At 40.9% G+C, this 22,935-nt stretch overlaps 1 protein-coding gene and 1 long non-coding RNA gene across 2 annotated transcripts in view; one reads left to right on the top strand and one right to left on the bottom strand.

Moving 5' to 3' along the window:
* LOC145716767 (uncharacterized) overlaps positions 1-22,935 on the top strand; it is a 63,061-nt gene that overhangs the window by 29,156 nt on the left and 10,970 nt on the right. Inside the window, exons 2-3 of the long non-coding RNA XR_014139649.1 lie at positions 1,609-1,660; positions 13,272-13,311. This is a non-coding gene — a long non-coding RNA (uncharacterized LOC145716767). The remainder of the gene's footprint in view (positions 1-1,608; positions 1,661-13,271; positions 13,312-22,935) is intronic.
* CHST9 (carbohydrate sulfotransferase 9) overlaps positions 17,925-22,935 on the bottom strand; it is a 219,259-nt gene continuing 214,248 nt past the window's right edge. The window contains exon 5 of the mRNA XM_081801461.1: positions 17,925-19,133. Coding sequence (XP_081657587.1) covers positions 18,042-19,133 — 1,092 coding nt within the window. The 3' untranslated portion in view covers positions 17,925-18,041. The remainder of the gene's footprint in view (positions 19,134-22,935) is intronic.

Below are 22,935 nucleotides of genomic sequence, written 5' to 3'. Positions count from 1 at the left end.
TTCATATATTCCTATGAAAAATGAAAGACTGTTGTTACCTTTTATAGAATTATTTCAGTTTGGTCTGACTTATAGATAAGAGAACAGACTAGACATCTAGGGTTGCCTTTGTTAGCTTCTCTAACTCCTGAGCCAAAAGTAGGTGTAGCTCCATGATGAAGGTCATCAGCTTCTCATGAGGTGACTTGCATCAGCAAAGTTGAAGGCTCGGAGGCCATGAGAGATAGGTGCAGGTTACACTCTGTCCTGATCTTCTCCACTTCATGTCTTTCTTTCCTGACTGCCTACTTTGCTCACTTCAGGACACTCCAGACACAGAAGCCACAACCCTACAGAGACTGTTTAACCAGTTTCCAAATAGCATAAGGTCAAATCCCTACAATAAATCTCTTATTGTGTTGTGTAACACTCCTCATGGTCTGCTTGTTGATCAGACTCTGACTGCTACAAAATTTGGTACTGAGGAACAAAAACAGAACCTTAAGGTTGGGTTCTCTAAATTATCTGGAATTGGTTCTTTTAAATCAATTAGATTTAAAAGCATTAATGACACTGTTTACAGTCATAAGAGGAACACTGGTAGCTCCTCACATCCAGTGGCAAACATTTAATTAAGTTTTCCTCTGTAATAAAGTGCTCATAGAAGGTATGGCTTTAGGTGATCAAGTATTTGCTACCATATTAGTGGGATTAAGGAATATAATAGGATTGGTTGGTTGCTTCTAAATAGGTGGAGAGCTTGGGGAAAGAAAATGATAAACTCAGTGCTTTAAATTTTCAGTACAAAATCTACATAAGGAAACTGAAAGTCTCTATGAGTGCCCCTCATCCTCCAAACCCTTATAATCTGTAGGTGCAGGACTGAAGTTTCTGAAATCAAACCCAAATTCTAATCCTGTAGGTAGCTGGGTTACAATATAAAATGAATTCCCAGTTTCACTGGATCTCTTGGTTAAATAAAGTACTGACTGAGAAAGAGAGGGATTCTAACAATTGGAATGGAAAAATATGGGCATATTCTCATAAAGTTGGGGATCTTGAATCCTTCAGTTCTGCTGACACTACTCTGCTGGTACATGCAGCCCTTGTCTTCCCACCTGAGAATTTTTTTTTCAATTTATAACTCTAGATATTTGGGGAACAAGTGTGGAAATGGATCATAGGGTGTAGGATCAGGGTGAAAGGAATATAAAGTTAGACCCAGCTGAAACAGTTCAACAGTGGATGACTGGAAGTAGTAATGAGAAGATCACTGCTCCTTCCATAATGGAAGTGATCCTATGCAATCAATCAGTCATCAGGTGGCTGGATGATGCTGCCGGGGACTGATATGATGTCGTATTAGCATCAGGAGTCAGTTGGGAGTGGACTAGGATAGTGTTTTTTTACTGTTGGCAGGTTTGGTACTCAGTGGCTCTAGCTAGATCTGCTGTGGTGAATGGATGTACATGTTTCTGAGACTCTGTATAACATATAACTTCCATTTTTGCCACTATGGCTGCTGGTTTCATAAGCCAATTGAGCCCTTTATTCATAAGCCAGGTTAGCAGCTCCTGCTGCCCGCATCAGATTTTCACCTTCCACTTCTCTGATTTGTGACTCCCCTAGGTCATCTGCATCAAGGAAGATGAGACTTCCAGGTGACAAGAGACTGACACAGGTACATGTTTGTCCGGGGTTATAGCTCACCCTGCTGGGTTCCAGTTTGTCCTGCTCTCACACACTCCACATGCATTTATCTTTCCCAAATGCTTGTCCTGTCTAGCACCACACACATAAACATCAGCCATGCACAAACTCTTTAACAGTTTCACACAGTTGTATGAAGTGAAATCCTTATTTAAAAATCCCTCATTTTATTCCACTCTTAAGGGTTCTTCTTTTATGATCAAACTCTAACTGATAAAGTCCAGGGGATCCGTCCCAGGGAGCAAGAGTCAGAGACAAGAAGAGTGAAGCAGAGAAGGAAAGAGAACAGATTTAAGAATTCATTGCCTAGCTGACTGCCATTAAATGTGATTCATAGCCTGGTACTGAGGGACTATCCCAGCCTCTGGGGGACAAAAACAAAACAAAACAAAACAAAACAAAAAAAACAACAACCCAGCATCTCAAGAAAGAGAAGAATTTATCTGCCAGTTCTTGTTTTTCACCGGTCAGAAGTTCACCCAATGGGGTGTTAAAGCTCCCGTAAGCTGTTAATAGGAAAGTCCTAGGGACAGACAGAAGAGACCATGAGTGCACTCCTAAGGTAAGGTGCTGTCCGCGTGAGCCTATGTGAAGTTAGTTGGAGCCCATGCAAAGCTGGTTGCTTCCGTGGTAGTTGAACTAGAAGGTGGGTGAAGCTGCGAAGGTCTGAAGTGGTGTCTGTGAGGTTTCTGATACTGTCCACCCCTTGTACCACTCAGACCCACTTCTGCCTACCATTATCTCCTCCCACACTATAATATGAGCCTCCACTTCTGTGAAAACAAGTTACCCTCACTTTCTTCCCAAGTGGGAAATTATAAGTCCAATCGAGTAACCTTTCCCTCAAAACCAAAATTTCTAAAAGAATAAAATAAGAAGTTTCCCTCTTGCTGCAGCTTCTCTCAAGATCATAATAGATATTCACCACCGGCCACCTCCATCGCCCATTCCAAATTTTCTCATCCTAAGCTGGCACTTTTGCTTGTTTGGAGTCCTTGTCTCGTATTACTCTTCAGGGATCTGAAACATTTAGTTGCTTTCTGCTTATTGGACTGTGGTTCCTCACAGTTAATTTACTGTTCTCACTGAGAATGAAAGCACCAAGAGACATTCAAGGAATCCACTGAGTTCTAGACTTCTGTCTTCCTGCCCTCAACGGGTTGTAATATCTCTAGTTTCTTATGGAGATCAGAGTCAAGACCCCTGGCCAATGACTTTTTTCTTCGCCTTTTCCCCCAATGGCTTGAGGAGTTCAAAGTGTTCAGAAAGTTAATGGGAATTTATTGTTTTTCCTAGTTGAAAATTTCCCCTCCTGGAATCTGGAAATCCAGCCTAGCAGAGTCTGTTTCCAGGGATTGGAAGCACAAATTCTGCAAGACATTCACTGGGAGTAATGGCGAGGGCAAACAATCCTTCTTCCACCATGTATTCGAGAGCCTTGTATTCCAGTTATTGGGACACTGCCATTCGGTGTATGTGCTACATCTTGAAGGTCAGTGCCCCAACCCAGAAATGTGTGCATTAGCTGAGTCTCTCACAGGCCACTCCATCTTTTGCTGGTTATTTCTGGGTAAAACAATACATGGTCAGTCTAGTGGATTCCATGGTTGTGTACACATTGTCATACTTCATTTGCCATAAAATGAGCCCCCTGGAGGGGAAGCAGTGTTTGGTGGGACACATGTCACTAGATCAGTTTTTTTGGGTGCCCTGGATAGTGATGCTGATGATGGTGCTAAAGGCAAACCAACCTTTGGAGTAGATATAGACTCCAGTAGGACAAACTACTGCTCTCTCCATTGGAAGAGGTCCAATGCAACCATCTGATGCCAAGTAGCTGTCTGATCTCTGCTGCAAACATATAGGGCATTCAGTAGAAGAAATAGCTAGATCTGTTTTGGTCACGGGGAGTCATGTTATTGGACCCAGGCATTGCCTTCATTCCTGCCACCATTGTCACTGTGCTAGTGGGCCCACTGTATCTGCACTGAGGAGGTAGAGCCAAGAGGCAAACTGATGGCCATCCTGCTGATGTGATTGTTGAGAAGCTCCCTTGGGGTGGATAACCTGAGTCACAAAGATCTGCACACACTCTTTGTGCCCACTTCCATAAGTCCATCCATCCACATACCTCCTCCACACATCTCATTTTCCTTGACTTTCAATCTCATTTTTAATAGGATTTTTTGTGAACAAAGCCAAACCATTGCTTTCTACTCAGGGACCCTTGCATATCTACCTCTCAGGCTATTCCTTCCACATAAAGTGAAAGAACAAATGTATTTTCTTGCAGCTTTGCCATCTGTGAGAAATTCCCTTTACCACTGTCCTTTAGAACCACTCCAGAGGGGCTGTCAGGGAGCCATAGTACATTTTTGTCTAAAACCACATCTCACATTAACCCATCTGTGACTCAGGCCCAGGTTATTTTCTCCTTCCTCAGTTGCTCAGAAAGAACCCATCCTCAGACCATAGGTGTGAGCTGATGAAGAGGCCTCTATGCAATTGAGGCAGGTGACATGGGAATATGGGCCACTTATTCCTCACCTATTTATGTGATTTACTCACACCTTCTAGAACTGCCAGCCCTGAGCCTAAATGTAACATTTCTGTTGTATAATGGATGGCTGTTGTGCACATCTGACCTTATAACTTTGTGCATCTGATAACACTCCATTCTTAACAGGAAGGCCCAGCAGTTACAGAGGCACTTGCTCTCCCATGGTCAAGTAGAGTTTCTATTAGGTGCCAATAACTGTTTCTCAAGTGGAGACTACTCTTATACTGCTGAAGGCATGTCTTTGCTCCAGAACCCAAGAAGTATGTGTTGCAGCAATCCTGTTGGGACTTGTCAGTAATTTACACAGCATCTTTATCTATCACAGGAACATCTCGTACCATCAGACATGCTGGGTCATATGGCCAGGGGGCAGAGCAACTTGTACCCTAGCCTAGGTTTGCTTCAGAGTCCTCTTTTGACCTGAGCCCCAGTTAAACTGGCAGTCTTCTGAGTGGCTCCCAACATGAGTTAGACAAGTATTCCCAACTACAGTATTTGCTGCCTCCAAAATCCAAAGAAGCCCTCTAAGAACGAAGAGTGTTTCTTGGAGGTACAACTTGTCATTTAGCATAAAGGGAATGCCCCACATTCCCCAGACTGCCATACCCCTAAAATCTTCACTGATGTAACAGACTTCTAAATTTTCATGGGGTTTAACTCTCACTTTGTTGCACACAGGCATCTTCCTAGGGCATCAGGGGAACTTTCATGTTCTACAGGGCCATCTGACCTGATGTTATCAGTTTAGTGAGTGAATGTGATGATTTGCAGAATGTCAAGATAGTCAAGGTCCCCTATGGACCAAATTACAACAAAAGGCAACAGAATTAACATAGCCCTGGAGCAAGACAGTGTATATTCTATCTCTTCTGTGTTAGGGTGATCTGTGTTTGATCTTTTCTGTTGGAGGAGAAGAATGTTTTCAGTAGATCAAAATCCACAAACTAGATGTCAGAAACTATGTTATTTTGTTGCAGCAAAGACACCAAGTATGGTCAGCTATCACTTGGTTCAGATTACAGTAGCCCTTGAATAGGGATGTGATGAAAAGGATCACCCTTGTATCCTTTAAGTCTTTGAAGACTAATCTAAAACTACTACCAGGATGTGGTATTGCTTCTGAGTTAGCCTCTTGGCCAGGATAGGAAGCAATTTCAGGGGATTCTGCTTGTCTTTTCCTATCATGATGGCTCTTATTCCACAGCTAAGTGGACCAATGTGAGAATTATGCCACTTCTAAGTATATCTATTCTGATTACAAACTCTGAGACAGTGTAGGTCTGTGAACCCACTGGACTCACTAAAAAACAGACACAGGTTGGAATTTCACTTACCATCAGGTCTCCATATGCCTTCACTGTAGCTGGAGGACACAATGGTCTTTTGCAACCCAAGATGTCAATATCAGTTCAGACTATATCTTGCAGACCTAGAAAAGTTTGGGTATTTCCCTCAATGTGCAGTTACCCTAACACAGAGGGTAAGTCCTTTTTAAAAAAGATTGGTGAATATCTACCATATATTTTTGTAGTAGTTTTGCAAGTTTTTCCTCAAGGAAATATGATCTTCTTTACAACCAAGGGGCTCTGTCTATAAACCAACATAAGTTTAGAAACTATGAGCACCCACGATTTTCCACCGAGGCAATTTTCACCATTTGTTCTTTTGTTCTCAAATGTTTGATTACACAAACTGAGCAACATCTGGATCAGTTGTCCAGATAGCTCACCTCTAGATACAAATGACCTATTAACCATTGCCACAGATCCTGCAGACCACACCCCCTGACAACCACTCCAGCCTTTTTGCCCATCATGTAATCATATCTACCTTATCTCAGAAAGCCAAGTACATATATGGCTTGTATCATTCTGAAAACCCACTTTTGGTCAACATAGAGGTCACCTTTTAATTCTCCCCAGTCTTTTCTGCTATAGAACAAATGATAGAAGGCCTTGCCTTCTGTCACCTGTAATGCGGTCTTTAAGAATTTAGTTATAAAGTAACTTCTTTGTAATCCTTTTCAGTCTGGCAGGTGCCAATGTCTTATGACAGAGGAAGACTGAAACTCAGAGCTTTGTCCATTCAGTTGGTCAACATGAGTTTTCTGAGTGTTGACTACATGCTTGGTGATGAAGAAAAAGTGAGAAATGTGACAGAGACTTTTTCTGACCCAAAGAATCTTCTCATTTTCCAGGGAGAACATGTAGCTTTGGAAAAGTAACTACAAATGACTGAACTTGACCTGGGAGTCAGGAAAGTCTTTTCTGAAGACTGATGAGATCTTAGATTGGCCCCTAGTGTTCGGGCACAGGGAGTTGCCTTCAGAGAGGCTCCAAGGCAGGGAAAAGTGTGGCTTATCTGAAGAGATAAAAGTTCATCCTGGTGAGGGTGTAGAGCTAATGGAAAGAAAGGGGCAGAAGATGAATGAAATCACGGATTTTTAGTTTATTTATTTGTTTCTATATTGTAGTTGTCAAGCCCACTATTTTATTTTATTTTATTTATTTTTTATTTTTTAAAGATTTTTTATTTATTTATTTATTTGAGACAGAGAGAATGAGAGACAGAGAGCATGAGAGGGAGGAGGGTCAGAGGGAGAAGCAGACTCCCTGCCGAGCAGGGAGCCCGATGCGGGACTCGATCCAGGGACTCCAGGATCATGACCTGAGCCGAAGGCAGTCGCTTAACCAACTGAGCCACCCAGGCGCCCAAGCCCACTATTTTAAACCATTATCTCATTAAAACGAATCAACACTTGAAAGCTTGAAATTCAATTAGATGTACATTCATTGAGCAAGACATGGTTACTTTGAATCTAACAGAAAAGTTAAGACATATTTTCATAACGTTGTTAAGTCAGAATGTGCCTTAAGGGAAAGGTACAGCGCTATGTGAACATAGGAGTAGGTGCGTGGGATTTGTTCTTGCCTTCTTTTCTTCAAGAGATATTTACTGAGTACCTTGTCTGGGGTTACAAAGATGAACAAGATAAATTCAGTCTACTGGAGGAGCCAGATGCATACATAAATAATTAGAATGCTATATGTGCAAAGATAGAGATACGCACAGGCTGTAATGGGATAATAAAAATAATTTATTGAGTGCTTATTGAACACTTTACACACATTTTTCCATTTATTTCTCACAATAATCTTATGAGGTAGGTATTGCTATCCTCATTTTTTGAGATGAGAGAACTAGGACTCAGAAAAGTTAAATAAACTGAAAAGGACCCAAAGTTTGAAAGTTGAAGACATGAAATTCAAATCCAGTTCTTTCTGATGACCAGCCCCAGGCTCTTAACAACCATAATATACTGTCTTAGTAACACATGGGTGCTCAGAGCAGGGGGTCTTATCCAAGCCAAAGAAGAAGTGAGGAATGCGTCCTTGAGCTGAGTGTAGTGATTAAAAGCTATGGTGGGGGGCGGTGATGGGCATAGGTGGGTGTTCAACAAATGGAACAATGTGAGTGAGTAAAGGCCTGGGAGACAGGAAACCACTCAATATCGTGGGACCATGGCCATTCTAGGTTGTTGGAGAGTAAGCAGGGAGGCAGAAATTGGCAGCAAACATGACTGGAGAAGGATTGGATTATGGAGGACATTGCATGTGTGTTAGAAAACAGAATTGGTGGAGGAAAGCCACTAAGGAGCTTTGCATGGAGAAATGCCAGGCTTGGATTTACATTGCAGAGGGATTACAATGGCAGTGGTATGGGGTATGGTGTGGAAGGAACGAGATGGGAGAACAGAGGAGGGTTTGAATTAGGATAGTAGCAGAATGGATGGGAGGAGAGGAGAAGCTTGAGAAAAATGAAGGTGGTGGAGTTAGTGGGCTTTCCTTTGGCTGTGGGGAGTCAGCACAGGGAGAGTCTGGTTTAGCTCCTTGGTTCCTGATGTGGGAGACAGAGTAGATGGATGGTGATGTCATTAAGTAAATAACATTTGGATTAAACAATGAGTTCAACTTTAGTCACAGTGAGTTGGAAGTGCCAATGGATTATCCAGGTGAAGAAGTCCATTAGGAAGTTGCAAATCTAAGTCAAAGTCCACAACAGACATGTAGGCTGGAGAAAGAGATTTGGGACCATTAGCCTATGGGTGGAGTTAAGGCAAGAAGAGTGGGAGAGATTCTCAGGCAGAGTGGATGAAGCAAGCTGAGTGAAGGATGGTTATGGGAGAGCGGGAAGTAGGGGTGAGGTGGGTGAGGGGCAGGTTGGAGGGGGCATGTGAGGAGGTTGTTAAGGAGAGGAGAAATGGACACTTCAGGCAGTGTGAAATAGAATAAAATAGGGGGAAAGGTAAGAATATTTTCAAAGAATGTAATAGATTTTTTGGGGGGGGGTGCTGGATAATAATGGGTTTGATGTAGTTATTTGGTGATATTGGGTAAAGGTTATATTGTTGTGGTCCTTGAATCCAGCAATGAGAACCTGGGAGCAGAATGATGCTGTAGGAAGTTTATTTTCAACATGTGCAGAGTGGATTAAAGGGAGGAGTTATACATACAATGGAATATTATTCAGCCTTAGAAAGGAAGAAAATTCTGACACCTGCTACAACACGGATGAAGTCTGAGGACATGATGTTAAGTGAAATAAGCTAGTCACAGAAGGACAAACGCTGTATGATTCCACTTCTGTGAGGGACCTAGAGTTGTCAAATATATAGAGACAGAAAGGAGAACAGGGGCTGCCAGGGGCTGGGGGGAGGAGGACAGGGAGTTATGATCGCAGGGGTCCAGAGTTTTGGTTCTGCAAGATGAAAAGAGCCCTGGAGATGGATAGTGGTGATGGCTGCGGAACCACGTGAATGGACTTCATGCCGCTAAAAATGGTGAAGATGTTAAATTTTATGTTACGTGTCTTTTACCACAATTACAAACTTAAAAAGAAAAAAAAAGAAAGAAAAGAAAATAAAAAGGGGGGTAGTGATGAGGGGCAGGGCTGCGTTTTGGAAGCTATTTCTGAGCCCAGGTGAGTGCTAAGGGGCTAGAACAGGGTAGGGACCTGTGGACTGTTAGCGGAACTGTATGAAAGGGCTGTGTTTGCACGTCAGAGAGGGTCAAATGTTGGCAATGTCATATGGTTCAACCTAATAGAAAGGCAAGGGAGACACAAATTCTTTCATGAAGTCCAAGGAAATGTACATTCTTCCCATTTAAGTTAAATTGCAAAATATTTCCTGGGGCACTTGCTTTCAAACTAATAACCCAATAGCAAATATTTTCCACTTTCAATCATCTTAGGTCAGTTTGAAAACAGCTTTTTTATTTTTTATTGGAGAAACCCATACTGTCTTCACTTTGTTCAGCATGAAGTTGAGTTGCCAAAATTGCCTTCAGTCCACATTTGTTTTTTGTGTTTCAAAGAGGAAAGTTTCCATTTCCTCATTTCATCCTGAAAGCCTTCAAAAAAGTTTGGGCAGTGACCAGTGCTGTTCCCATAACTCACTTCATCGTTTCAGCTTTACTTCTTCAGTTGGCAGGCCTCAGATGCCAAGTTTCAGCTTCGGCACTGGTCAAAACCCCACGGAGGGCTTTGGTACCAACAGCCGTGGACCCTTCTCTGAGCCCAGAGCCGTTAGCTTTTTAACAAAGTAACAGAATGAAGGGAGCAGGCTTTATTAATACCCATAATCCACCAGGATTAAAAAAAATCACACATACACAGAAGCTGTGCTCAAACCTTGTTGTATATGAGACTCATCCCAGGAGATTGTTAAAAAAGAAAATTCCTAGGATGCCTGGGTGGCTCAGTCGGTGAAGCGTCTGCCTTTGGCTCAGGTCATGATCCCGGGGTCCTGGTATCAAGCCCCACATTGGGCTCCCTGCCCAGCAGGGAGCCTGCTTCTCCCTCTGCTTCTGCCTCTCCCCCTGCTTGTGCTCTCTCTATCTCTGACAAATAAATAAATTAATTAATTAAAAAAAAAAGAAAATTCCTGAGTGGGTTTCACAGAAATTCTGATTCAACACATGTTGGGTGGGGTACAGGAGTCTTTTTTTTTTTTTTTAAAGATTTTTTAATTTATTCATTTGAGACACAGAGATAGAGAGAGAGCATGAGCAGGGGGAGAAGCAGAGGGAGAGGGAGAAGCAGTCTCCCCGCTGAGCCAGGAGCCTGATGTGGGGCTCGATCCCAGGACCCTGGGATCACGACCTGAGCCGAAGGCATACGCTTAACCATCTGAGCCACCCAGGCACCCCCAGGAGTCTGTTTTTAACGAAGATGTGGATAACTCTGATACATGGTGGTGGCCCATGCACTATTTTCTGAGCACTTGATAAACGAAATCAGGGTTTATTTTTGCCTAATGATAATTACAGTCATCCCAATAATATTGTCACTTTAAAGTTGGTAGTCACACTGGCGCTCTGAGTACATTTTAGGTCATTATATTTTTGAAGAACATTTTTCTGAAGTTTAAGACTATCTTAAGGAAATGAATGGATAAAAGGAGGTACGACATGGTTTGCCCCAGGTTTTCTGGCCCTTAGGGTCAAGAGGCATGGTGATCACTTTCCATGGCTGGGTTTCCGTTTTCTCCAGCTCTCCAAGTGTTCACGTGCAAGAAGGAGGAGGTCAGAGCCCTAAGAAGCAAAGATACTTGAATGTCACTGGGGTGGCGAAAGTCACCCAGGATCATAGCAGGAATGGGGTAAAGAGGCGTGTTATGAGCCAGATGGGGGAAATCCTCAGGGAAAGTTGAGAAATAGGTAATTTTCGAAGTTGAGGAAGGGTGGGTACACCTTTAAAACACGAAGTGTTTTTGAAGAAAGGTTATGGAATGGCAGTCTGGATGCACTTTTTGTCCTAGACACTGAGCTTCCCAGGGCATGGGAGAATGACTCATCTCTGCTGAAGGGGATGGGAAGGAATGTTGTTGCCAAGGGCACCCAGTGGCTAAGACAGAAGGATGCCAATGGAAGGTCCTGGATTTCTCCCAACATCTTTGTTGTTGGTCAGAAGAGATTTTCTCAAATAAGGAAATATTGTTTGGCGATTCCACTGGGTATAAGACCAAGGCACAAGCAGCATTTTGAATGAGGATAAGGAAACCTGGACTGCATAACACAAACGTGGTCAAAGAAAATGTCCAGGAATTGCTTTTCCTTTGGGAGCATGGTAGAGGTAAGAACACACACTTCAAAGCAGGGATGAAAAGGTGGGGCACTTAGGGACTAGCCAGGTAAGGTAAATGAGTGTGGATCCCTAGAGTGTGACAAAATCACAAATGCACAACTAACTACAGTTCTGTACCTACACTGTTAGCCACGTTTAACACGAACTGCAGGGGATCTCCAGCTTCTCTGAAGGGGCTGAACTTGACGCTGCCCGATTGTGTTCAGGTGAGCACGTATGATGCAGGGTAACAGAAATTCCCTACTGTTGATAAAAGAGTTCCAATTTTAAAATGTTGACAACTAATTCAAATATTAAGTAAAATGCACTGTAGGCCAAACCAAATGTATCTGTGGCTGGATCTGGCCCGTAGGCTGCTCCGTGTGGTCTCAGCTTTGCAGCCAGAGAGACCCTGGCAGGAAGCTGACTCCGCGGCTAGTTAGGAAACCTCTCTGACCCTCAGTCTTCTCACTCATAAAATGACGGGTGGAATAATATCGAACTTCCGCTTTTGGGGGGGAAGGATTAGACCTACTCTTCATGTCATTAAATGAATGTATGTAAAGTAATTTTCCAGTGTCTGTTCCCTGCTCAGTAAATGGCTTTCAGATTGACCAGAATCATGCCTTTTTTCAACATTTCCACCCAAACCTAATAAACAAATATGTAATCTTAGAAATGTGAAGGATTACTGTGTCCACAGCTATACTTCTGGTTAAGGTGTGATTATTAGGATAGAGAAGGCACGTGGCCTTGATAACTTCCCCCAACTGCCCGGCTTTAGTGCTTTTTCTTTAGATCCAGTGACCATATAGTCATAAGGCAATAATGCACATATCATACACTAAGAAAAGCGGTAGAAGAACCCTTAAACTATGTTGTCAAGAATATTTATCAAGAACTCTTTTTTTTTTTTTTAAAGATTTTATTTATTTATTTGACAGAGAGAGACAGCGAGAGAGGGAACACAAGCAGGGGGAGTGGAGGAGGGAGAAGCAGGCTTCCCGCAGAGCAGGGAGCCCGATGTGGGGCTCGATCCCAGGACCCTGGGATCATGACCTGAGCTGAAGGCAGATGCCTAAGGACTGAGCCAAGAATTCTTTCTTTCCATGCAGGGCTGTGCTAGTAACAGTGCAAAGCGAATGAAATAGACACACTTTCCTCTTGGAAGACCTAGAACATATTCCAATGGCAATAGAGATTTTATATGCATATGAAGAGGGATGTAGCAAATGAACAAACAAATAAATGAAGCAAAAAAAAAAAAAAAGGAAGGGAAGGAATGCCTGCATTTATTGGTAAAAGAAGAATCTGATGCATGTCACATCAGGGGAAAATCTTTTTGCCTTTTTCTATTGATTGGAGAGCTCATGAAGTAATGAGGCTGCAAAACTGAATAATCTAAAGAGATTCCTTGGTGACTTAACATGAAATGAATGTCTAGATATGAGAAAGGAGAGTATTTCAAAATAGAGTTAAGACTTGAACAAAGGCTTAGAGATAGGAAAAAGGATTGCTTAAAAGGATTTGAATCTGCCTGCAAGGATATGATTGTGGTTAAGATGTGTGTGTGACCAGGCAACTCTGGGAACTAAATGATGTGAGGCAACACCCTTTTGCTGAGCTCCCCAGACTTGGCCTTCCTCATGTGGGCTATCCCGAAGGAAGGCCTGGGCAAGTCTGCCCTCTTCTAGGCGAGCACTTGTTTATCTTGAACTTTTCAGGGTGTTTTTTGGTTAGTTTGAGTCAACCTGCTCCTCTCTACTCTTCTATAATCTTCTTGAGCCAGTTTAGGGTTATCTAACAACTAACCTAGTACTGGGGATAGGAGCTTAGGAAAGAGACTATACACGATCGTGTATTTCCTAGCAGTATTTAAGGAGCTTTCTCTTGGCAGAAACTGATGAACCATGACCATCTTCAAGTGCTGATTTGGGGTAAGTTGGCCAGACTCCCTCTCTCTTTGGACTATATTCTCCTTGACCTTGCCCACTCCTGTAGCTGTCTGGACTTTCTTGTCAAAATGATATTTTGTTTTTGTTGTGCTAAATTTGTTCCAGGGACTTTTTTTTTTTTCTTCTTACACTGTATTCCATGATCAACTGGGAATTTTAAGAAAGGGGGAAGAAAGCTTAATTTCTTACAAAGTCTTTGAATCTGTCAGTTTAACTCATCAGGACTAAAGGGATGAGCTGATTTGAAATGCGATAACCAGCTAAATACACACACACACACACACACGTGTCACGCACAAATATCTATATTTGCATCAAAAAAGTTTCGAGATGCCAATATATGTTTCTTGCCGTTAGCTGTTTTCAAACCAAGAAAGAAGAGAGTTTGGTAGTGGTTTTTGCTGCTTGGATTCATTCTGGCTCCCAACCCTAATTACCAGCTGTGATTCTTTTTATTTTTTTTAAGGAGTTATTTATTTATTTCAGTGAGAGAGAGAGAGAGAAGGGGGGAGGGGCAGAGGAAGAGGGAGGGAGAAACTCAAGCAGACTCCATGGTGAGCGGGGAGCCAGACATGGGGCTCGATCTTATGACCCTGAGATCAGACATGAGCCGAAACCAAGAGCCGGCTGCTTAACTGACTGAGCCACCCAGGGACCCCCCCCAGCTGTGACTAAGCAAGTCACTCAACCACTTTGCTTTAGTTTTCTTTCTTTTTTAAAAGATTTTATTCACAGAGGAGGGGAGCAGAAGCAGGGGGAGTGGCAGGCAGAGGGAGAGGGAGAAACAGGCTCCCCGCTGAGGAGAGAGCCCAACATGGGGCTCGATCTCAGGACCCTGGTATCATGACCTGAGCCGAAGGCAGATGCTTAACCAACTGAGCCACCCAGGCACCCCTAGTTTTCTTTATTATATTATTGTGTGCGTGTGTGTGTGCGCACATGCATGTGTACGGGCCTACATAGCATCTTAGATTGACTATGGAGATTGAATAAAGGAATAAACGTTTGATTATTATCATGAATAGTTTTATAATGATTATGATTGAGATTAAAAAGGTATGCCCCTAGAGGTAGGACTAAACTAGCCTTGGTTTAAGGTCCTCCGGTGATTGAGCTACTCTTAAAGGCCTAAGGGCAACCATCCTTCAAATTTCAGAGCATGTTGGGGATGTTAGGCATGGCAGAGTTTCTGCTTTGCCATATTCCATGAAAGCCTGGAGGCTCAAGACGCCCCAAGAGGTCAAGTGAGTACTTACAGTAGGGAGATGTTTACAGTAGCCTCAGCCTATGGATTCCAAGTTCTACCAATTCTGCAAATGATCTTTCAAAGGGAACTCATATTCAAAATGCCCTGCATCTGCTTATATATTCTTTTCAGCTAAACACTATATATTTTAGGAGACAATACTTCTTTGATGAATAATTATTCATATGTAAAGTGGAAAAGTTTTTTCCTCTTCCTGATTATAAATGGTATCCAAGTAGCTCTTGAATCGCTAGATAATATTTTATAGCCTGTGAAGTTAGAGAATTTAGCAAGTAGCCGCACTTCCATTGACTTAAAGGATATTTCCAAACATGTGTGAGAAAATTAGAAAGTTGAGTGTCCTGTACATGCATTTGCATTGAAATTTATGACAGTTCCCAGGCACAATCACATCAACCACACATATCCATAGATTGTTTACCACGTTAAGTAACTGTGATTTTGGATTTAATTGCCAACTTTTACTGTACCAGTAATTCCAGACAGGGGAATAACAGAGTGAAGAGGCCTGTCCCGGTTGTTACTGCTGCCTATAAAAACAAATAAGATCCTTAGGGTTTAATTAGAGAACTTATAATTATACCTAAAGCATGCTAGTGTTAAAATGTGAACATTGGACATCTGGAAGATGTGTCTAGATTTGGTTACTTGCCTTTAGGAATCTAAATTGTGACCGTCCAAAGGAGCAGTGATGCTCACACCTGGGGCTTGTGCACAGGCAGAAACGACAGTGGTGAATGTGAGCTGGTCTGCAAAGCAGAGTAATTCAGAAACGATGAATGGAAAAGGTGTTTAACATCACAAGGAATCCAAGATGATGACTGGCTTCTTCGGCCCTGCCGTGAACAGAAGTCATTTAAAAGAAGAGTAGGTACATAAAAAATGTGTTCTTCCTTCATAACCCTCCTTTTTTTTAAAGAGATATATTTATTTATTTTAGAGAGAGAGAGAGAAAGAGTTTGGGGGGAGGAGCAGAGGGAGAGAATCCTCAAGCAGACTCCCCACTGAGTGTGGAACCCAACGCGGGGCTTGATCTCACAACCCTGAAATCATGACCTGAGCTGAAACCAAGAGTCAGCCGCTCAACCTACTGAGCCACTTAGGCACCCCTTCATAAAAGCTTTCTAACTTGTGGCCTCTGGAACTCAGCCACACAGGATGCCTGCTGGTATCGGAGTCTTTTAGGAAGAGAATGACTGAAGGACCACCTCTGGTTACACAGGCTCAGTGGAAAGGAGAATGTACAGCAAAAGGCATAGAACAGCTTTGATAGAGAGCATCAGCCCTCTTCTCTCCCTCCAATGCCAAACAGTATTATAGATATATTTGTGTGTGTGTGTGTGTGTGCGTGCAAACATATACAAACATGTTTGTGTGTGTGTGTATATTCCACATATATATTCCATCCTCATAAGTGCAGTAGAAATGTTAATAAGAGAAAGATAGGATACTTGTTTCCATTTTTTCTTCCAAAGTTATGAAAAGAAGGTGTTTTTTTTTTTTCGTTCCTTGTAAGGTTTTAGGAATAACATTGAGAAAATTTCTTCTATAATTCATAGCAGATTCCATCAAACACTAGTTTTTTTTTTTTTTTTGTAGTTTAGGAATAAAATTTCAGGCTTCTTGGCATAGTTTATATTCCCTCTCTTCCTCCATAAAAAGATAATTTCAATGTCTCCAAGTTACAAGGAGTCTACTCTACATGGTTAGGCAACATTTAAATTATACGATTTAGATTACTCTAGAGTAAAACTCCTTAAAAACAGAGAGCACAGCCTAAGTGTATGGTCTAGAGGCAAGAGTAAATGGAGTGGAAAGTAGTAAAAGGTTGGCTTAAAAGTTTTAATACTTATGATCTGGGAGCCCGCTGCAGTTACGTACTCATTGGGAGACACAGATGGGACAAGGCAGGTACGTGTTGAGGGAAGCAATTTATGAATACTCAGCCATGAAATGGAAAATCAGAATGAAATAAGTACAACTGTAACTAGCTTGGTCTATTAATATTTAAATATTAATAACTACTTTTTTCTGAGAGACATTACCGAATATTTACTGACGAGCAGCAATGATCGCTTGGGAAGAAGAACATGTTCAAGAGCTGCATTTAAACAAGGTTTGAATGACATGTGGTTTTCTTAACTCAAGGTAATAGTCAACCAATTAAAATAAATTCCCCATCCAAATGTGTCTTCAAATTTAGGGTCTGTTGGAAAAAATTTCCAAAATGCATTACAACTTTTGATAAGGGTGACACCTGGTCCTATTTTCCAAAAACTTTGATTTAATATATGAATGCAGTGGTATCTGACTGTGTTAGTATAGAATATTTAAACTTAAAAACAAAATACCTTAATTTGTTTATGCATAAGCCTATTAAAAATGTTTCTAGGGGCTCTTGTTTTGTTTATTCTCTAGAATATAACCTATCTTTGAAGTGGTATATGAGTTTTTAAAAAGTCATTCCCAAGCTAAGTAATTAGACTGGAAACAAAAGCTATTCTTAGAGCACATTCCACATAGAAAGCTATGCACATGATGCTTTGATTCAAATAATATTCTTATAAAACTTTGTTATTGTTTGAGGCCTATATTCAGAGTGGCAACTTTTGTTTTTGATGATTATTCCATCCTGAAACAATTTCCCCCCTGCCCAATTAAGCCAGAATTAGGAGCACATTTATATCTGATGAGGCTTAAACTTCTCAACCGCCTGTTTCAGAAGAGAAGACCTTTAGTGGTTATGTTCATTCTGTCTCTGCACAGAGGGCTCAAAAGAAAACAGAATCAATTCCCTTAAGTTTTTCTGGAAGAGGAAGGTTGTTTTTGTTGCTTTGATCTTAGCATGTTGTGCATTTTTTATTGGCTGTTGAATATAAAAAGCCATAGCCTCATCTGGTTTTTCTGCTATATTCTCATATTGTAAATCACATATGCCTTCCAATCTAAAGTTAAATGCCTAGTCCAAAATATTATTTCAAAATTGGTTTATCATAGAAAGATTTCCAGGGTGTCAGAAAACTCTCCAATGTTCAAATAGTATGTCATAGACTGCTAAAAATATATTCATGCATTTTAGACAACAAATTTCAGGATGTAGACATGTACTCATGCTATTTTAGATCCCTTTTCCTATCATTGCAAGAGGCTGTTGAAGCTAATGTAGCAGCTGGCTAGGTTATTGCTTCTATAATATAATCCATAATGCAAAAGCAGCTATTTCCCAAACATTTTAGAGCAAGTCAAGTTGTTTACACATCTCTGTAAGGTAATTTTCCTATAAATTTGTGCCAATTGGTGTCATACTATTTGGGAAAAATTCATTAAATCGAGACAACTACACTTAGTTTAATTCTCTCTCACACGGAGAATTGTAGGAAAATTACAGTTAGCTGATTGGAGGCCATCATGGAGTAAATACAGGGTTTTAGAGAAAGAATGCAAACTACAAAAATGGAGTTGTATAATTAAACATCAAATAGTCCAAGTAATAAAAGTCATAGATTAATTGTCTCTCAGTTCTAGTCAGATCCTTTAAATATTGTCTCACGACCTGAGCATTGGTTCTTTCATCAGAAGAGTGCCTATCCTTAAAGTTTGGAAATTTCAGCCCTTTTGGAGCACCCACGAGCTGTAAAAAGTAATTGGCGTCTTCTTCCAAAGTTTCGAATTTCCCTACAAAATCATAGTTGATCAAACACGGATAGCAGAGTTTGCTGACCTTTTCCCAGTGAATGTCCATTCCTACGGGACGGTGGGAATCCAGCAAATAGTGGACAAACTCTTTGAATTTGACTCCTGATCCATTATTTAGTGCTTCTTCACAGGCATTTGGCCGATATTTCTTTATAATCGCCTTCCCAAATACCGGATGGTAATAGCTATTGGGGTGTTCAAATTTGTCCCTAAATGCAGACACTAACCTTTCCATGGGATCACGAACAAAAACAGCTTTGGTGTAGGTGTTCAAACGAGTATATATCCCTTTTAAGTCAAAGCTATCTAGTTTTTTCAAATGCTTCCCGTAGTGAACAGCATCATGGGAGATGTTGTATGCAGAGGAAGCCAACCCACTTAGTACCATCAGAATTCTCTTCCAGTTGGAGCAGCCAGCCTTGGGTACTTCACAATATAAGATTTTGTGTTTATCTTCCACATAGATCCTGGATACCATATGAAAAAGATGTGACTGAGGACGACTCACCCCACCATATTTCTTGCAAAACTCCTGAAGGAAAGACCTGCGTGTCTCCTGGGCCACATCTGTTTCCTTCCATCTGTTATCTTTGACTAAACTTTTGTTTAAAGGGCGGATGTCCAATGGCCATTTCCTTTCGCTGAACTTCTTAAAAACGATCCTAGTTCCTTCATGTTTTTCACTTAGCTTAATTGTTGGTGGCCCTGTGGTCTTAACCAAAGCTCTATCCTCTCCTTGTGAGTGGCTAGTCTTCCTTAAGACCCTAGTTGGCCTCTCAGAGTTGAGCAGAAGATTTTCTTTTTTTCCCTTGGGCTCCTCAGTTATGTGGAACTCGGGGTTCTGTTAAAATGGAGAAGGAGAAATGTTGAAAGCATATTCACAAACCTGGGTATACAAGAATCGTAACATATTTGTTTTAGAATACTATCGAGGAGAGCACATTTCATGTAAGCTGCCAAAACAATTTAGCAAAGCATGCTGAATATACATTCTTAGTAAGTTTCTTCAGAGAAAATATAACAATGAAAATGGTATCCATGCTTCATTCTGAACCAAAGTTTCACATTTTATATTATATATATTTGGATTACTTACATGTTATCATTCATTTAATGTTAATGTGCTGCATTACATTAATAGATTTTCTCATGCTAAATTATCTGAGTGTTATTGGGATAAAACTACTAGTATTGATTTGAGTCTATGATCATAGTAAATCAGTTATTGTTTTTGTACTATCTTTGTTATCTGTGGTTATCAATTATATAACCTTCCAAAATGTGCGTGTGCGCATGCGCACACACACATCTATATATAGACACACACACACACACGCACAGAGTAAACACAAGATGGAAAGGAGAGTGTCCTGAATTTTCATCTTAGCTTTGCCTGTAACACAATAGAATGTACTCCATCGTCCTGTAGGTCAATAAATCTTGAGCTATTTGGGAGCATATTACCTTCAAGCAATGATTTATTTAGTGCACTAGATGTAGATATAAAATGCAGCTGTATTTGGATTGAAATTTTTTTGTTGTTTTTGGGGTATTCTGTAAACACCGAAGAGTTCAAAGTCATAAATTACAACTTAAAATTGTAGCAAGGCTAAATATAAAATCCTCATGACCATTTCAGTTTTCTAAGCACTTGCAAAAAGAGATATTTTTTCCCTTGGAAAATGATTTATTTTATAAAATTCATTTATCGTAATACCTTAATAACTATAATCATACAATTTCATTCATGTATGAAACCTTTCCTCCTTCCCAAGTAAAGAATGATTAGGGAATCCAGAAAAGTTTATTTGATACCCTGCTATACAAAATGAAAAGTAGAACAAGAATTTAGTTCTTTTGTCAGTGGGATGAATCAGCCTACCTACCATCTACTGTTCATCTGACTACATCCTTCCTACAGCTCTTGCAATGACTGCATAAGGGAAGACACGGAAGACAAGATTTACAAGATGGTGTCCTCTCAGCGTTAAAAATTGTAAGGAGTTTGGCTTTTACTCTGGGTAAACTAGAGAGCCATTGAAGGGCTCTGAGCAGAGAAGTAACATGATCTTACTTAGACTTGAAAAGGATGGTTGAGGAGAAGACTGGCCTAGAGATATACCTATAGAATTGTCAGCATGTTACTGGAAAACTAATGAATAAATGATGTGCTGTGGGAATAATGCATGGGGCCACCAGCCTAGTGGTGAAGGGAGTGGTGGGGAAAGTTTCTTAGAGGTTATCTATCTATCTATCTATCTATCTATCTATCTATCTATCTATTATCTATCATCTGTCTATCTATCTATCATCTATCTATCGTCCAACCCTCCAGTTAACCACTGTATCCCCAGTGTCTAGAATGGTCGATAGCCTATAATAATTGCTCTCACATATTTGTTGAATGAATAAATGGAATTAAGTCTTCCAGATTGATTAGGAGTATCCTAGCAAATTGAGCAAAAGAGCAGAGAAATAAAGCACTGTGGATGGGAGCCACCTCCAGGCATCATGGTCCTTCTACTAGCTGAGCTTTAAGTGGGGTGGGGTGGGGATGGGGAGTGCTTTTTTCTAGTGCAAGATTGTGTGAGTAACCCCTCATCACCATACACCAGCTTAGGTAGCCACATAAACCAGCTGCCCAAATCTTCCTTAGCATTGAGCCAAAAGGGACTTGATCCCAGGGCCCTGGGATCACGACCTGAGCTGAAGGCAGATGCTTAACAAACTTGAGCCACCCAGGGGTCCCGACCACCGCGCTTTTAACTGAAGTGTTCTTAATTGCATGTAGACCTCTGCCACCTCCATCATCTCTCTGACCACCATCCTCTAACCTTCCTGCTCATCGTTACTTCCAGTTTTGCAATTCTCTGACCACTTCTCACTATGTTACTCAAGCTCTTAGCAGCCAGCAAGCCTGGTTCTTCTCTTCACTCTCAGAAAATCACCTCTGTGGGGAGGTGTTCCCTGTCTACCTTCTCTAAATTATGTTCTCCTCTGAGATTCTCTCCCATATAAGGTTCCCCAATAAGAATGCTACTTATTGGGGCGCCTGGGTGGCTCAGTTGGTTAAGCGACTGCCTTCGGCTCAGGTCATGATCTTGGAGTCCCTGGATCGAGTCCCGCATCGGGCTCCCTGCTCGGCAGGGAGTCTGCTTCTCCCTCTGATCCTCCTCCCTCTCATGCTCTCTGTCTCTCATTCTCTCTGTCTCAAATAAATAAATAAAATCTTTAAAAAAAAAAAAAAGAATGCTACTTATTTTCCTCAGCATTTACTGCAACATGAAATGATTTTATTTACTTACTTCTGTGTTGTCTCCTCCCATTCCCAGCTCTATTGCAGTAGAATATGACTGCAGAGGTCTTATCTTTTTTGTTCTCTGTTGGATCTCTGGTACCTAGCATGTTGCCTGACACATTGAAAATGATCAGTAAATAATTGTTCAATGGGTAAATGGGATTTTTTAAAAAACCAAAGGTGGATTCTCTATGTCAAAAGTTTCAAGATGCAGTAAAAAATGAATCTGTACATCTCTCTAGTAACAGGATTTATTTACACAATTATATTACACTTCTACCAGCCTTTATACCATATTTAATTAAATAAAAAATAAATTTACGAAAAAGTCTATCATGGTGTTCTTGCCAATGTCAGCTTATGGTCTTTATAAACTTCTCCTAAACATTGATAGTGGTTATACCTTGATTGTATCATGATTATGATTTCTTCTTCTTTTTAAATTAATTAATCAATTAATTTTTCTTCTTCTTCCTTTTTAAATCAAAGAGACTAGTGTCAGCTTGTTTGTCATTTCAAATAGGAAAAATAGTGCGGTATGATGACTCCCTGCACATAACCAAGACGTCCTTCTCGTGTACACAAAATCAGAGTTGTGCATGCACAAATAGTCACTTTAAAATACAAATCATTTTTACTTGGGATATTTTAGATTTTCTTGAAATACCAAGTGGAAGGAGAAATTCAGCTTCTGTTCAGTGACTACTACACATTTAAAAATCAGGTGGTGCCTCAGACTATGGTGTTCAGAAATTTTACATTTTCATTTATATTGGAGAGCAATGACTGAGGGAAAAGATTGTCATGAAAATAGAAGTTTCGGGGTGCCTGGGTGGCTCAGTCGTTAAGCGTCTGCCTTTGGCTCAGGTCATGATCCCAGGGTCCTGGGATTGAACCCTGCATCGGGCTCCCTGCTCTGTGGGAAGCCTGCTTCTCCTTCTCCCACTCCCCGTGCTTGTGTTCCCTCTCTCACTATGTCTCTCTGTCAAATAAATAAATAAATAAATAAATAAATAAATAAATAAAATCTTTAAAAAAAAGGAAAGAAAATAGAAGTTTCTTTTGCTTTCTTGTTTTTCTTTTTTATTATGTTATGTTAATCACCATACATTACATCATTAGTTTTTGATGTAGTGCTCCGTGATTCATTATTTGCATATAACACCCAGTGCTCCATGCAGAACACGCCCTCTTTAATACCCACCACCAGGCTAACCCATCCTCCCACCCCCCTCCCCTCTAGAACCCTCAGTTTGTATCTCAGAGTCCATAGTCTCTCATGGTTCGTCTCCCCCTCCGATTTCCCCCCCTTCATTTTTCCCTTCCTGCTATCTTCTTCTTCTTC

This window comes from Leptonychotes weddellii, chromosome 13 (genome assembly GCF_054177405.1).
Source record: "Leptonychotes weddellii isolate Sample4059 chromosome 13, ASM5417740v2, whole genome shotgun sequence".
NCBI lineage: Eukaryota > Metazoa > Chordata > Mammalia > Carnivora > Phocidae > Leptonychotes > Leptonychotes weddellii.
Note: the sequence above shows the minus strand (reverse complement) of the source record. Positions and strands in the feature narration are given on the sequence as shown.